General features: G+C 45.2%; 1 protein-coding gene across 14 annotated transcripts in view; it reads left to right on the forward strand.

The window, feature by feature from the left end:
- The window catches only part of rims1a (regulating synaptic membrane exocytosis 1a), a 73,011-nt gene that overhangs the window by 16,732 nt on the left and 39,825 nt on the right, over positions 1 to 16,454 (forward strand). For 13 of the 14 annotated variants that reach the window (XM_029752769.1, XM_029752783.1, XM_029752770.1 and 10 more), the window contains exons 3-5: positions 229 to 448; positions 1,612 to 1,623; positions 13,861 to 14,108. In XM_029752769.1, the coding sequence (XP_029608629.1) occupies positions 229 to 448; positions 1,612 to 1,623; positions 13,861 to 14,108 (480 nt within the window). The remainder of the gene's footprint in view (positions 1 to 228; positions 449 to 1,611; positions 1,624 to 13,860; positions 14,109 to 16,454) is intronic. The other variant, XM_029752773.1, reaches the window with a different exon arrangement.

The following is a 16,454-nucleotide window of genomic DNA, read 5'->3' on the forward strand; positions in this document are numbered from 1 at the left end:
CCCTCAGAGCCTGGTTCCTCTCTAGGTTTCTTCCTAGGATCCTGCCTTTCTAGGGAGTTTTTGCCACCGTGCTCCTACATCTGCGTTGCTTACTGTTTGGGGGTTTTGGCTGGGTTTCTGTATAGGCACTTTGTGACAACCCCTGATGTAAAAAGGGTTTTAGAAATACATTTTGATTTGATTTGATTTAGCTAACTTTGTACCTTTCCTTCCTTCCTGTTTTCTCAGAGGTATCCAACAGCAGATGTCGAGCTACAGGGAGACGGTGCGGCGGGTGGGGGAGGAGACGCGCCGGCAGACCACCACGGGTCAGCACCGGGACGACGCTCCCACCTGTGGCATCTGCCACAAGACCAAGTTTGCTGACGGCTGTGGCAGCCTCTGCTCTTACTGCCAGACCAAGTTTTGTGCCCGCTGCGGAGGGAGGGTGTCCTTGCGCACCAACAGTGTAAGAGATACTTGTAGACACACACACACAAATACACACAAAAATGCCCCTGTTTACTCCACTTTCACTGACGGTGTGTAGTAAGCAGGGGCAAAGGTGTTTGTGCTCAGGTGGAGGAAATGTGCTGGGCCAGAATAGTTATTTGTGTGTGTGTGTGTGTGTGTGTGTGTGTGTGTGTGTGTGTGTGTGTGTGTGTGTGTGTGTGTGTGTGTGTGTGTGTGTGTGTGTGTACGCTGCAGCAGTGCATGACCCAGGTAGAGGCTGGTAAAGGTTAATTGGGTATTAGACAGGGACTGGGGGCAGGGGGGGGTCTCTGTGTTCCACCCTGGGGGGTTGGGCAGCTACAGACATGTTGGGGTAGGGGTGGCCCCATGCAGGAAGCCCACCCAGCCACCCACAGTGTGATATTTAATGATCAACCTCTCCCCCCCACATACATATATGCATGCACTGACAGACACACACACACACACACACACACACACACACACACACACACACACACACACACACACACACACACACACACACACACACACACATTGGTTTTACTATACAAGTGGGGACCAAAACATTTATTATCATTCAAAATCCTATTTTCCCTAAACCCTAACCTTAACCCCAAATCCTAATCCTAACCCCTAACCCTAATTCTAATTCTAATTGTAACCCTAACACTAAATTGTAACCCTAACACTTTTTTCTCATTTTACTATCCTTGTGAGTACTTTTGGAACCCAAAAGGATAGTAAAGTTATACCACACACACACACACACACACACACACACACACACACACACACACACACACACACACACACACACACACACACACACACACACATTAGGTAGCCCTAACGAGCACCGTGTGGAGAGGCCAGTGGGTGTGAGAGAGGAACGATAGTTGTGGAGAACTTAGAAACAGGGATTACCTACCTGTTGAGCCCCCCCGCCCCACCACCTCAACTCATAATCAATCAGTCCTGCGCTGCTGTCAAGGAAGTTTGTGGATTACCTCATTTTGATTCGGATGAAAACACCTCTATCATCATAAGGTGTGTTCTCTCAAGCAGGTTTGGATGTGTCCTCATTTCACATTTTCAATCTCTCCCTCCAATCTCTTTTTCTTTTCCTCTCCTATGCCACCGGGATGCTTGCAACAGGAGGACAAAGTGGTGAGTTGTTTCTCTTTCTGTGAAGTCATAGTAGTTCAGTGAACTTCATTTGCAACCAGAACTTTTGCAGCATTTTACCAGCATCATGTTCTGTCATAGGGGTCCAAGGTGTAAATGCAGGAATGTGACTCATCAATACCTTGAAGGGATAGTGCGAGATTTTGGCAGTCAAGACCTTTTTCTACTTAGCCAGAGTCAAATGAATTAATGGATACCATATTTATGTCTCTGTGTGCAGTTTGAAGGAAATTGCTAACTAGTGTTAGCGCAAGCTAGGTGTACCTATAAACATCCAGTCATTGCTGGGGGAAAAAAGGGCTTACTTGCCAAAATCTTGCACTATTTCGTTAAGATATGTAGCCAACAAAAAGGTGGAACCTCCTCGAGTGTCGACCAACAGTACTCCAATAACGCTCACTAGACCACAGAGTGTAACATTACATACCATTAGGTATTACTCTGGACATGCCTTTTACACCGTACAGCACTCTTACAGTTATGTCCAGTTTCAAACCTTACATGACCTTCAGTTCCCTCAGTGGAGCTGCCAAACCATCACTTTGTTGGTATTTGGCTCAGTTGTACTTTGGCCTTCCAACAGTTCTTGAGAGTAGTGTAGACACTAACCCCCCTACAGCACAGTACAACAGCACTAACTCTAATGAGGCTTTGGCAGTACAAGCTGTAACTGAGTAGCATGTGTAAGCCCTGTGTATGACCTGTGTAGCCCTATGTATCGACTACGTAGCCTGGAGTGTAGGTTGCGGGGACTCTGCATATTGTTTGTGTTGCCCCAATGTCTAACCTATGCTGCCTTCTGTATCTGTTTGAAGCCCCAGATGGGGTTTGAAAAAAGAGAAAGCTCCTACGTTAACACTATGTATGGCCTATGTATGTATGTAGTCACTGTTTATAGCCTGCGCAGTCTATATATGTTGTGGCTAATGATAAGCAGTGGCCATTATCTACAGCGGGTGTCTCCAATTACATTCAGCCGTGGGCCGAGTTTTCCTTGAGTGGATGGTCAGTTGGCCGGAATTTAGTTCTACCTAATTCCTGGTGGTTTTACAGTGTCTTATGTCCAACATTGAACATTAAAAAAAAATAGAAATACATTTGGCGGATCTACAATGATGGCGGATCTCATGGTGAAATCTGTGTTTGTGCGTAAGCCAAGTGTTTCTCACAGAAAACTTTTTTTTTTAAGTCTGATTTATCTCCCAAGAGAGTATGCACTCTCTCCCCCTCCCCTTTCTTTCTCTTTCCTTCTCATTGTAACATCCTAGGCTATGTTTTTAGAATGTAGTCACATCGGTGTTTGAGGCTGTCTCAGGGTAGCGTTCAGTGTGTACACCAAGTGTCTCTCCCTGCAGCAGTTTGGCTGAGATACAGAAACACACATCCATGTGTCATCTCCTCTGAACGCAACAGCACCTCATGATTACTATTGATCTCAGTCTCTAGTCGCGCTCCGCTCCGCCATTCATTCACTTCATTGAAACGTCTCATTGACTGGGACCTGAGACAGAGCTATCTCTCGGGTTCCTCCTGTTGTGTCACACATATAGATACAATACGTACATTATCACATTTGATGAAGCCTATATTTTGCATATTATATCAAATGAACCTGAAGGAACCAGTATATTTCAGATCAATTGAAATCAACCCAAATTTCATCAATTAATAAACAGATTGGCTGCGAAAGACTACTCATATTTTCTCAGGGTACAAGTGGGTAAGGCTAGGATTTGGGTAAAACTGATCCTAGATCCGTGCAGGAGCCCCTCCATCCCTGTGGTTAGTACCAGGTGAGATTGAACCAACACACTGCAGCACAGAGACATCTAGTGGAGACAGGCAGAAGTACAGTAGACTTACTGTCCTCTATATTACAGTAGTACTTTCAAGTTTCAAGTTTTATTAGTCGAATGTACAGGATACACATGGTATACACCATCCAATGATGAGTACTTACAGAAATGATTACTTACAGATTCCTTCTCGACAATGCAACAAAAATAAGAAATAATAAAATGTAACAATATGAACATAAAGTAAATGGCTCAGTAGAACAGAATAAACATGTCAGCATAAGTCAATCAATCAATCAATCAATCAAATGTATTTATAAAGCCCTTCTTACATTAGCTGATGTCACAAAGTCCTGTACAGAAACCCAGCCTAAAACCCCAAACAACAGGCAATGCAGATGTAGAGGCACGGTGGCTAGGAAAAACTCCCTAGAAAGGCAGGAACCTAGGAAGAAACCTAGAGAGGAACCAGGCTATGAGGGGTGGCCAGTGTCCTCTTCTGGCTGTGCCGGGTGGAGATTATAACAGTACATGGCCAAGATGTTCAAATGTTCATAGATGACCAGCAGGGTCAAATAATAATAATCGCAGTAGTTGTCAAGGGTGCAACAGGTCAGCACCTCAAGACTGAATGTCAGTTGGCTTTTCATAACCGATCATTCAGAGTATCTCTACTGCTCCTGCTGTCTCTAGAGAGTTGAAAACAGCAGGTCTGGGACAGGTAGCACGTCCGGTGAACAGGTCAGGGTTCCATAGCTGTCACGACTTCCGCCGAAGTCGGTCCCTCTCCTTGTTCGGGCGGCGTTCGGCGATCGAAGTCGCCAACCTTCTAGCCATCGCTGATCCTCTTTTCATTTTCCTTTGGTTTTGTCTTGTCTTGTATCACACCTGGTTCCAATCCCATTCATTACATGTTGTGTATTTAATCCTCTGTTCCCCCTCATTGTCCTTGTCGGTGATTGTTTGTTTGTAAACTATGTGCAAGATATGTTCTGGTGTGCGACGGGTTTTGTACCCACTTGTATTATTTTGTATATTTTGGTTTTCGGAGTTTTTGAGCACTTATTAAACTGCTCCGTTTTATACCAAGTTCGATCTCCTGCGCCTAACTTCCCTGCCACCATCACACCCTTACAATAGCCGCAGGCAGAACAGTTGAAACTGGAGCAGCAGCACGACCAGGTGGCCTGGGGACAGCAAGTAGTCATCGGGCCAGGTAGTCCTGAGGCATGGTCCTAGGGCGTAGGTCCTCCGAGAGGAAGAGAGAGAGAGAGAAAAAGAGAAAGAGAGAGAGAATTAGAGAGAGCATACTTAAATTCACACAGAACACCGGATAAGACAGGAGAAATACTGCAGATATAACAGACTGACCCTAGCCCCCCGACACATAAACTACTGCAGCATAAATACTGGAGGCTGAGACCGCTGTATTATAAGTATGTTACAGGAAGGCCCAATTTATAATCCAATATTTACACATGTATTAGGGAAGGGGGATTGGGGGGGGGGCAAGTGTTTAAATTGTGAATGAATAATAATAGTAAATAAGAGTCTTGTAACAGCAGTTGTGATGTGTGTCTAGCATGTGTGTGTGTGTGTGTGTGTGTGTGAGTGAGTGCATCCTTGGGGAGAGTGTGTATGTGAATGTGTGAGGGCACATTAAAAAATAAACACACTCCCACATGCACACACACACACACGTACACACACACACTCACACACGCACACATACACACACGTACATTCATAGATCATCCGGTCTAATTCACAGAAAAGCCTGTATTGGGCGGGGGGGCCGGGCTAAACTTGTCCTGGACCCACTGATGCCTTGTCAGAGGGAAACCTATGTCTGGCCCAACACACACACACACACACACACACACACACACACACACACACACACACACACACACACACACACACACACACACACACACACACACACACACACACACACACACACAGAGGTAGGCTTTTGCAACATCAGCAGAGACCCAAAGTAAATTATTTACACTATTGATTCGGTGTTTAACAGTCGATATGGCCCATGTGTTTGAGTGTGTGTGTGTGTGTGTTTGTGTTTCTGCATGGATGGGTCTGGGTGTGATAGAATTGGAGTGTTTGTTTACCATATGTACTGTCACTTAGTGTGTGTGTGCATATGTGTGTGTGTATGCATTTGTGTGTATGATCGAGGGGGGGAGGGGGGGGGGGTGTCTGGGTGTGCTTATATACAGCCCCAATGGACACTCATCTCCTTTGTGGCACTCTTTCATCCTTACCTAGGATTTATAGCCCGCTGAATTATGGGTAGTGCATTGCTTGTTGCCGCCTCCATACGTCAAGCTGTCATTGTGAACGTGCCCTTGTCAGACCGCCCCCTTGCCCCTGAAGGGAAACCCCATCCATCTCACCTGTGAGGACACGCTGACAGCAGTGACTCACTACTCGTGGTCCTCGCCTGTTCCCTTCACACTAGTCAATGGAGACAAGATCACAGCCCATCACATTACAGCACAGTAGATCGTATAGATGGTGCAGGAGCCGGCTGGGTAGGCGGCTGGGTAGGCGGCTGGGTAGGCGGCTAGAGCAGGGTTTCTCAATTCAGACTGTACACATGTTTGTTCTAACCCAGCACTAACACACCTGATTCAACTATTTGAGGGCTTGGCGAGGAGTTGATAAATCAGGTGCATCTCTGTTCCCCACAGCCCCACCCAGAGGCTCTGATCACTTGTTGATTGGATGGTCATTAGCCAAATGATGTAGCTGGTAATTAGTGTGATAATGAGCTAGTCACTGTTACTAGGGAATGAGCATTCTCTTTCATAATGTACTCTACTGTGGTAAAGCATTTAGTTCCACTATAGAGCCTGACCTTTTGTTGACCTTTCTCAGCTGTACCTGAAGACAGAGAATGGGGATTCCCTCAGTGGAATGTAACAACATGCGGTAACTATGGTTACAGAGTGTGTTAGTCTTTCCAGGAACCAGCAGCAATACAATAGAATCTCTGAGATTTCAGCACTGAATTTTTCATTGTTGTTCTACACTCACTCATGCACACACACGCACACACTCACTCACTATCTAGTCTCTGGGGGTTTCTTCTGCTCACATTACATGCTGCTTCCCTCCTGACTCTCTAGCTCTCTGTCTCTGTCTCTGTCTCTGTCTCTGTCTCTCTCTCTCTCTCTCTCTCTCTCTCTCTCTCTGTGTCTAGCTCTCTCTCTCTCTCTGTCTCTAGCTCTCTCTCTCTCTCTCGCTGTCTCTCTCTGTCTCTAGCTCTCTCTCTGTCTCTCTCTCTGTCTGTCTCACTCTGTCTCTCTCTGTCTCTCTCTCTCTCTGTCTCTAGCTCTCTCTCTGTCTCTGTCTCTCTGTCTGTCTCTCTGTTTGTCTCTCTGTCTGTCTCTCTGTCTCTAGTCTCTGGGGTCTCTTCTGGTCATGTGATATGTTGCTGTTGGAAGTGGGAGTGTGTGTAAAGGCTTTGTGTTTGCTGCAATCTGCCCGGCTATGACTCCATCCTGCCGACTGGCTGCCTCCTATCAGAGAGTGATCTAATACCAGGATTACTCCTGGATTATCTGTGGCTTCCATGGAAAAACAGCAGTTCTTAGGGTCCTGCACTGCCTCGCAAATGTTGTCCATTTGTATTGGTGTCATCTGGACCTTGATTAGTGATTCAAGGTCCAGATGTGAGGCAAAATGGTGCATGAGTGTTTTCAACGCTGGCCAAAGTTTCTTGTCAGCGGTGACCTCGGAACATATATTGTTGGCCTTTTTTTGTTTGACTCTCTCTCGCTCTCTCTCTCTCACACACACACACGCACGCACGCACGCACACACACAGGATTATAGAGTGCCTTTCTAATCATGTACTGCAAGGGTTCCCCCACATCTGACTGCTGTGGATTGTGAGTCTGATTTAGTGTAGATCCCTGTGTGTGTGTGTGTGTGTGTGTGTGTGTGTGTGTGTGTGTGTGTGTGTGTGTGTGTGTGTGTGTGTGTGTGTGTGTGTGTGTGTGTGTGTGTGTGTGTGTGTGTGTGTGTGTGTGTGTGTGTGTGTCAGTAGTAGCAAAACATTTATGTGAGGTGTCAGATGTTAAATGTCACATGCCATGTCAGACTGGGGTTTGGAATCAAGAACACTTTGTTTGGTATTGGAGCGGTTGTTTATACTAAACTAAGATGGAGAGAGAGAGAGAGAGACAGAGAGAGAGAGAGATGTTCCAAAAAAGGTCCAGTTGCCAGGACCACAAATAGAAATTACATCTATACACCGTTGCCCTTGAGCACACATAAAACATCATACGCCACAGGTAACTTCCATAAAGCTGTGAACGATCTGAGAGACAAGGCAAGAAGGGCCTTCTATGCCATCAAAAGGAACATCAAATTTGACATAGCAATTAGGATCTGGCTAAAAATACTTGTGAGAGAGAGGAAAAGGCACTTACACATTTAAGCATTCTAATAATGCACTATCGGCGATACTAAGCACTATAAAAACATCGTACACAGGTGTCTTATGGAAAGTGTCACCCACATTAACACTTTCAACTGGGAACGATAGCTGACTAGTAAAGTTGGCTGTTGTGTGATAAACTAGGACAGCAGCAGTGGAGGTGGCAGGAGGCATATGCGACTGTGCGTTCATGGAGAGTGTGTTTTGTTGGAGGGTTGCCCTGTCAGGGATTGTGTGTGTGTTCTGGCTCTATGTTGCAGCAGCAGGCAAAGCGGGAGATCTATGCTTGGTGCTGGCACAGATCTGCTGCTTGGGTCTGGCAGGGATCGGCTACTTAGGTCTGGCAGCAGGAATCGGTGGGCTGGTGGATATCTTCAGCAAAGCACTGTGTGTGTGTGTGTGTGTGTGTGTGTGTGTGTGTGTGTGTGTGTGTGTGTGTGTGTGTGTGTGTGTGTGTGTGTGTGTGTGTGTGTGTGTGTGTGTGCCTGCCTGCCTTGTGGATGGTGGGATAAATATAACTGCGTTGGTGTGTGGCTGTTTTCTCCTCGGCTTTTGTGGCTTTTTAATCACAAGCAATCTGGAGGAGGAGAGAGGGGGAGAGAGGGAGAGAAAGGGGGACGAGAGGGGGAGAGAGTGAGAGAAAGGGGGACGAGAGGGGGAGAGAGTGAGAGAAAGGGGGAGAGAGATAGAGAAAGGGGGAGAGAGGGGGAGAGAGATAGAGAAAGGGGGAGAGAGGGGAGAGAGATAGAGAAAGGGGGAGAGAGGGGGAGAGAGATAGAGAAAGGGGGAGAGAGGGGGAGAGAGATAGAGAAAGGGGGAGAGAGAGGGAAAATATGAAACATGCCAAGGTGTTTTATCTTAGTTCTCTTTAAGAAGCCATCAGGGAGTCTTATGGAATCCCCCCTGATTCCTCTCTGTCTGTTTCTAAGCCATAGTTTGTGTGTGATCCTGAACTTCACAGTTGGTCTGTCACTATTGGCTCAGTGCTTATCTTAATTACTTGTGATAATAATAGCTACTCACTATACACAACACAATGCTGTTCTCATGTGATATTCAATACAATATGTACCAAGTAAGTTGCTAACCAACTAATGATAAAGCAACTTGGGCTTTAAGTAATTATATCCATGTAAATTATTTTGATTTTAACAAACAAATGCAGTACTCTATGTATCAATTTCCTCCAGGTGATGTGGCTGGGTGATAACTGTATTATAACCTCTCCCTCCAGGTAATGTGACTGGGTAATAACTGTATTATAACCTCTCCCTCCAGGTAATGTGGCTGGGTGTTAACTGTATTATAACCTCTCCCTCCAGGTAATGTGGCTGGGTAATAACTGTATTATAACCTCTCCCTCCAGGTAATGTGGCTGGGTGATAACTGTATTATAACCTCTCCCTCCAGGTGATGTGGCTGGGTGATAACTGTATTATAACCTCTCCCTCCAGGTAATGTGGCTGGGTAATAACTGTTATAACCTCTTCCTCCAGATGATGTGGCTGGGTAATAACTGTTATAACCTCTTCCTCCAGGTGGTGTGACTGGGTAATAACTGTTATAACCTCTTCCTCCAGGTGGTGTGGCTGGGTAAGAACTGTGTAATAACTTCTTTCTCCAGGTGATGTGGCTGGGTAATAACTGTGTTATAACCTCTTTCTCCAGGTGATGTGGCTGGGTAATAACTGTGTTATAACCTCTTCCTCCAGGTAATGTGGCTGGGTAATAACTATTATAACCTCTTCCTCCAGGTGATGTGGCTGGGTAATAACTGTTATAACCTATACCTCCAGGTGGTGTGACTGGGTAATAACTGTTATAACCTCTTCCTCCAGGTGGTGTGACTGGGTAATAACTGTGTTATAACCTCTTCCTCCAGGTGGTGTGACTGGGTAATAACTGTATTATAACCTCCCCCTCCAGGTAATGTGGCTGGGTAATAACTGTTATAACCTATTCCTCCAGGTGGTGTGACTGGGTAATAACTGTTTTAACCTCTTCCTCCAGGTGGTGTGACTGGGTAATAACTGTGTTATAACCTCTTCCTCCAGGTGGTGTGACTTGGTAATAACTGTGTTATAACTTCTCCCTCCAGGTGATGTGGCTGGGTAATAACTGTGTTATAACCTCTCCCTCCAGGTGATGTGGCTGTGTAATAACTGTGTTATAACCTCTTCTTCCAGGTAATGTGGCTGGGTAATAACTGTTATAACCTATTCCTCCAGGTGGTGTGACTGGGTAATAACTGTGTTATAACCTCTTCCTCCAGGTAATGTGGCTGGGTAATAACGGTGTTATAACCTCTTCCTCCAGGTGATGTGGCTGGGTCATAACTGTGTTATAACCTCTCCCTCCAGGTGATGTGGCTGGGTAATAACTGTTATAACTTCTCCCTCCAGGTGATATGGCTGGGTAATAACTGTTATAACTTCTCCCTCCAGGTGATATGGCTGGGTAATAACTGTTATAACCTCTCCTCCAGGCGATGTGGCTGGGTAATAACTGTGTTATAACCTCTCCCTCCAGGTGATGTGGCTGGGTAATAACTGTTAGAACTTCTCCCTCCAGGTGATATGGCTGGGTAATAACTGTGTTATAACCTCTCCCTCCAGGTGATGAGGCTGGGTAATAACTGTTATAACTTCTTCCTCCAGGTGGTGTGACTGGGTAATAACTGTGTTATAACCTCTTCCTCCAGGTGGTGTGGCTGGGTAAGAACTGTGTAATAACTTCTTTCTCCAGGTGATGTGGCTGGGTAATAACTGTGTTATAACCTCTTTCTCCAGGTGATGTGGCTGGGTAATAACTGTGTTATAACCTCTTCCTCCAGGTAATGTGGCTGGGTAATAACTATTATAACCTCTTCCTCCAGGTGATGTGGCTGGGTAATAACTGTTATAACCTATTCCTCCAGGTGGTGTGACTGGGTAATAACTGTTTTAACCTCTTCCTCCAGGTGGTGTGACTGGGTAATAACTGTGTTATAACCTCTTCCTCCAGGTGGTGTGACTGGGTAATAACTGTGTTATAACCTCTTCCCCCAGGTGATGTGGCTGGGTAATAACTGTTATAACCTATTCCTCCAGGTGGTGTGACTGGGTAATAACTGTTATAACCTCTTCCTCCAGGTGGTGTGACTGGGTAATAACTGTGTTATAACTTCTCCCTCCAGGTGATGTGGCTGGGTAATAACTGTGTTATAACCTCTCCCTCCAGGTGATGTGGCTGTGTAATAACTGTGTTATAACCTCTTCTTCCAGGTAATGTGGCTGGGTAATAACTGTTATAACCTATTCCTCCAGGTGGTGTGACTGGGTAATAACTGTGTTATAACCTCTTCCTCCAGGTAATGTGGCTGGGTAATAACGGTGTTATAACCTCTTCCTCCAGGTGATGTGGCTGGGTCATAACTGTGTTATAACCTCTCCCTCCAGGTGATGTGGCTGGGTAATAACTGTTATAACTTCTCCCTCCAGGTGATATGGCTGGGTAATAACTGTTATAACCTCTCCTCCAGGCGATGTGGCTGGGTAATAACTGTGTTATAACCTCTCCCTCCAGGTGATGTGGCTGGGTAATAACTGTTAGAACTTCTCCCTCCAGGTGATATGGCTGGGTAATAACTGTGTTATAACCTCTCCCTCCAGGTGATGAGGCTGGGTAATAACTGTTATAACTTCTTCCTCCAGGTGGTGTGACTGGGTAATAACTGTGTTATAACCTCTTCCTCCAGGTGGTGTGGCTGGGTAAGAACTGTGTAATAACTTCTTTCTCCAGGTGATGTGGCTGGGTAATAACTGTGTTATAACCTCTTTCTCCAGGTGATGTGGCTGGGTAATAACTGTGTTATAACCTCTTCCTCCAGGTAATGTGGCTGGGTAATAACTATTATAACCTCTTCCTCCAGGTGATGTGGCTGGGTAATAACTGTTATAACCTATACCTCCAGGTGGTGTGACTGGGTAATAACTGTTATAACCTCTTCCTCCAGGTGGTGTGACTGGGTAATAACTGTGTTATAACCTCTTCCTCCAGGTGGTGTGACTGGGTAATAACTGTATTATAACCTCACCCTCCAGGTAATGTGGCTGGGTAATAACTGTTATAACCTATTCCTCCAGGTGGTGTGACTGGGTAATAACTGTTTTAACCTCTTCCTCCAGGTGGTGTGACTGGGTAATAACTGTGTTATAACCTCTTCCTCCAGGTGGTGTGACTGGGTAATAACTGTGTTATAACCTCTTCCCCCAGGTGATGTGGCTGGGTAATAACTGTTATAACCTATTCCTCCAGGTGGTGTGACTGGGTAATAACTGTTATAACCTCTTCCTCCAGGTGGTGTGACTGGGTAATAACTGTGTTATAACTTCTCCCTCCAGGTGATGTGGCTGGGTAATAACTGTGTTATAACCTCTCCCTCCAGGTGATGTGGCTGTGTAATAACTGTGTAATAACCTCTTCTTCCAGGTAATGTGGCTGGGTAATAACTGTTATAACCTATTCCTCCAGGTGGTGTGACTGGGTAATAACTGTGTTATAACCTCTTCCTCCAGGCAATGTGGCTGGGTAATAACGGTGTTATAACCTCTTCCTCCAGGTGATGTGGCTGGGTCATAACTGTGTTATAACCTCTCCCTCCAGGTGATGTGGCTGGGTAATAACTGTTATAACTTCTCCCTCCAGGTGATATGGCTGGGTAATAACTGTTATAACTTCTCCCTCCAGGTGATATGGCTGGGTAATAACTGTTATAACCTCTCCTCCAGGTGATGTGGCTGGGTAATAACTGTGTTATAACCTCTCCCTCCAGGTGATGTGGCTGGGTAATAACTGTTAGAACTTCTCCCTCCAGGTGATATGGCTGGGTAATAACTGTGTTATAACCTCTCCCTCCAGGTGATGAGGCTGGGTAATAACTGTTATAACTTCTTCCTCCGGGTGGTGTGGCTGGGTGATAACTGTGTTATAACCTCTTCCTCCAGGTGGTGTGGCTGGGTAATAACTGTGTCATAACCTCTTCCTCCAGGTGATGTGACTGGGTAATAACTGTTATAACTTCTTCCTCCAGGTGGTGTGACTGGGTAATAACTGTGTTATAACCTCTTCCTCCAGGTGGTGTGGCTGGGTAAGAACTGTGTAATAACTTCTTTCTCCAGGTGATGTGGCTGGGTAATAACTGTGTTATAACCTCTTTCTCCAGGTGATGTGGCTGGGTAATAACTGTGTTATAACCTCTTCCTCCAGGTAATGTGGCTGGGTAATAACTATTATAACCTCTTCCTCCAGGTGATATGGCTGGGTAATAAATGTGTTATAACCTCTTCCTCCAGGTAATGTGGCTGGGTAATAACTGTTATAACCTCTTTCTCCAGGTGATGTGGGTGTGTAATAACTGTATAATAACCATATAATACATCTACGTATCTGTGTTCCTCCAGGTGATGTGGGTGTGTAATAACTGTATAATAACCATATAATACATCTACGTATCTGTGTTCCTCCAAGTGATGTGGGTGTGTAATAACCATATAATACATCTACGTATCTGTGTTCCTCCAGGTGATGTGGGTGTGTAATAACTGTATAATAACCATATAATACATCTACATATCTGTGTTCCACCAGGTGATGTGGGTGTGTAATAACTGTATAATAACCATATAATACATCTACGTATCTGTGTTCCTCCAGGTGATGTGGGTGTGTAATAACTGTATAATAACCATATAATACATCTACGTATCTGTGTTCCTCCAGGTGATGTGGGTGTGTAATAACTGTATAATAACCATATAATACATCTACGTATCTGTGTTCCTCCAGGTGATGTGGGTGTGTAATAACTGTATGATAACCATATAATACATCTACGTATCTGTGTTCCACCAGGTGATGTGGGTGTGTAATAACTGTATAATAACCATATAATACATCTACGTATCTGTGTTCCTCCAGGTGATGTGGGTGTGTAATAACTGCCGTAAGCAGCAGGAGATCCTCACTAAGCCAGGGGAGTGGTTCTCAGGTCCAGGGAAGCCAGGTCTAGGCTCAGGCATCAGTGACCCGGCCATGTGTGGCCTGAACCCCGGTGACAAGAAGCTCCGTTCCCACTTCCAAGTCCCCCTGGGGCCCCTCGACCCCAATCGCCCCGGTGACCCAGGACTGGCACCCGGAATGGACCCCCGCTCACGTAGCGAGCCACCGTAAGCCCTGGCCATGAACACACCAATGGTTAACCTGTAAACCTCTACACTGCACCTTAGTGACTGCTGCCCTATATACATAGTCATTGAACACTGGTCACTTTAATAATGTTTACATATTTCATATGTACACTAAGAATACAAAACAATTAAGAACTACAGTTTGTTCGATGACACAGACTGACCAGTTGAATCCAGGTGAAAGCTATGATCCCATATTGATGTCACTTGTTAAATCCACTTCAATCAGTGTAAATAAATGGAAGGAGACTTGAGACAATTTGAGACATGTTTTATGGATGTGTGCCATTCAGAGGGTGAATGGGCAAGACAAACAATGTAAGTGCCTTTGAACAGGATATGATAGTAGGTGCCAGACACACCGGTTTTTGTCAAGAACTGCAACACTGCTGGGTTTTTCACACTCAACCGTTTCCTGTATGTATCAAGAATGGTCCATCACCCAAAGGACATCCAGCCAACTTGACACAACTGTGGGAAGCTTTGGAGTCAACATGGGCCAGCATCCCTGTGGAACGCTTTCAAGGCCTTGTAGAGTCCATGCCCCTAACTCAACATTAGGAAGGTGTTCTTATATTCAGTTTACTCAGTGTACGTACAGTGAGAGAAAAAATAATTTGATCCCCTGCTGATTTTGTACGTTTGCCCACTGACAAAGAAATGATCAGTCTATAATTTTAATGGTAGGTTTATTTGAACAGTGAGAGACAGAATAACAACAAAATAATCCAGAAAAACGCATGTTAAAAATGTTATAAATTGATTTGCATTTTAATGAGGGAAATAAGTATTTGACCCCTCTGCAAAACATGACTTAGTACTTGGTGGCAAAACCCTTGTTGGCAATCACAGAGGTCAGACGTTTCTTGTAGTTGGCCACCAGGTTTGCACACATCTCAGGAGGGATTTTGTCCCACTCCTCTTTGCAGATCTTCTCCAAGTCATTAAGGTTTCGAGGCTGACGTTTGGCAACTCGAACCTTCAGCCCCTCGACAGATTTTCTATGGGATTAAGGTCTGGAGACTGGCTAGGCCACTCCAGGACCTTAATGTGCTTCTTCTTGAGCCATTCCTTTGTTACCTTGGCCGTGTGTTTTGGGTCATTGTCATGCTGGAATACCCATCCACAACCCATTTTCAATGCCCTGGCTGAGGGAAGGAGGTTCTCACCCAAGATTTGACGGTACATGGCCCCGTCCATCGTCCCTTTGATGCGGTGAAGTTGTCCTGTCCCCTTAGCAGAAAAACACCCCGAAAGCATAATGTTTCCACCTCCATGTTTGACGGTGGGGATGGCGCTCTTGGGGTCATAGGCAGCATTCCCCCTCCTCCAAACACGGCGAGGTGAGTTGATGCCAAAGAGCTCCATTTTGGTCTCATCTGACCACAACACTTTCACCAGTTGTCCTCTGAGTCATTCAGATGTTCATTGGCAAACTTCAGATGGGCATGTATATGTGCTTTCTTGAGCAGGGGGACCTTGCGGGCGCTGCAGGATTTCAGTCCTTCGCGGTGTAGTGTGTTACCAATTGTTTTCTTGGTGAGTATGGTCCCAGCTGCCTTGAGATCATTGACAAGATCCTCCCGTGTAGTTCTGGGCTGATTCCTCACCGTTCTCATGATCATTGCAACTCCACGAGGTGAGATCTTGCATGGAGCCCCAGGCCGAGGGAGATTGACAGTTCTTTTGTGTTTTTTCCATTTGCGAATAATCGCACCAACTGTTGTCACCTTCTCACCAAGCTGCTTGGCGATGGTCTTGTAGCCCATTCCAGCCTTGTGTAGGTCTACAATCTTGTCCCTGACATCCTTGGAGAGCTCTTTGGTCTTGGCCATAGTGGAGAGTTTGGAATCTGATTGATTGATTGCTTCTGTGGACAGGTGTCTTTTATACAGGTAACAAGCTGAGATTAGGAGCACTCCCTTTAAGAGTGTGCTCCTAATCTCAGCTCGCTACCTGTATAAAAGACACCTGGGAGCCAGAAGTCTTTCTGATTGAGAGGGGGTCAAATACTTATTTCCCTCATTAAAATGCAAATCAATTTATAACATTTTTAACATGCGTTTTTCTGGATTTCTTTGTTGTTATTCTGTCTCTCACTGTTCAAATTAACCTACCATTAAAATTATAGACTGATCATCTCTTTGTCAGTGGGCAAACGTACAAAATCAACAGGGGATCAAATAATTTTTCCCTCACTGTATATACTGTATTCTAGTCAAAGCTCATCCTATTTAACTACTACTGTACACACCTTTTTATATTCATATACTGTCCATACTGTCTGTACACACCATCATATACATACAGTGCATTCGGAAAGTA

Source organism: Salmo trutta, chromosome 5 (assembly GCF_901001165.1).
Source record: "Salmo trutta chromosome 5, fSalTru1.1, whole genome shotgun sequence".
In the NCBI taxonomy this organism is placed as follows: Eukaryota; Metazoa; Chordata; class Actinopteri; order Salmoniformes; family Salmonidae; genus Salmo; species Salmo trutta.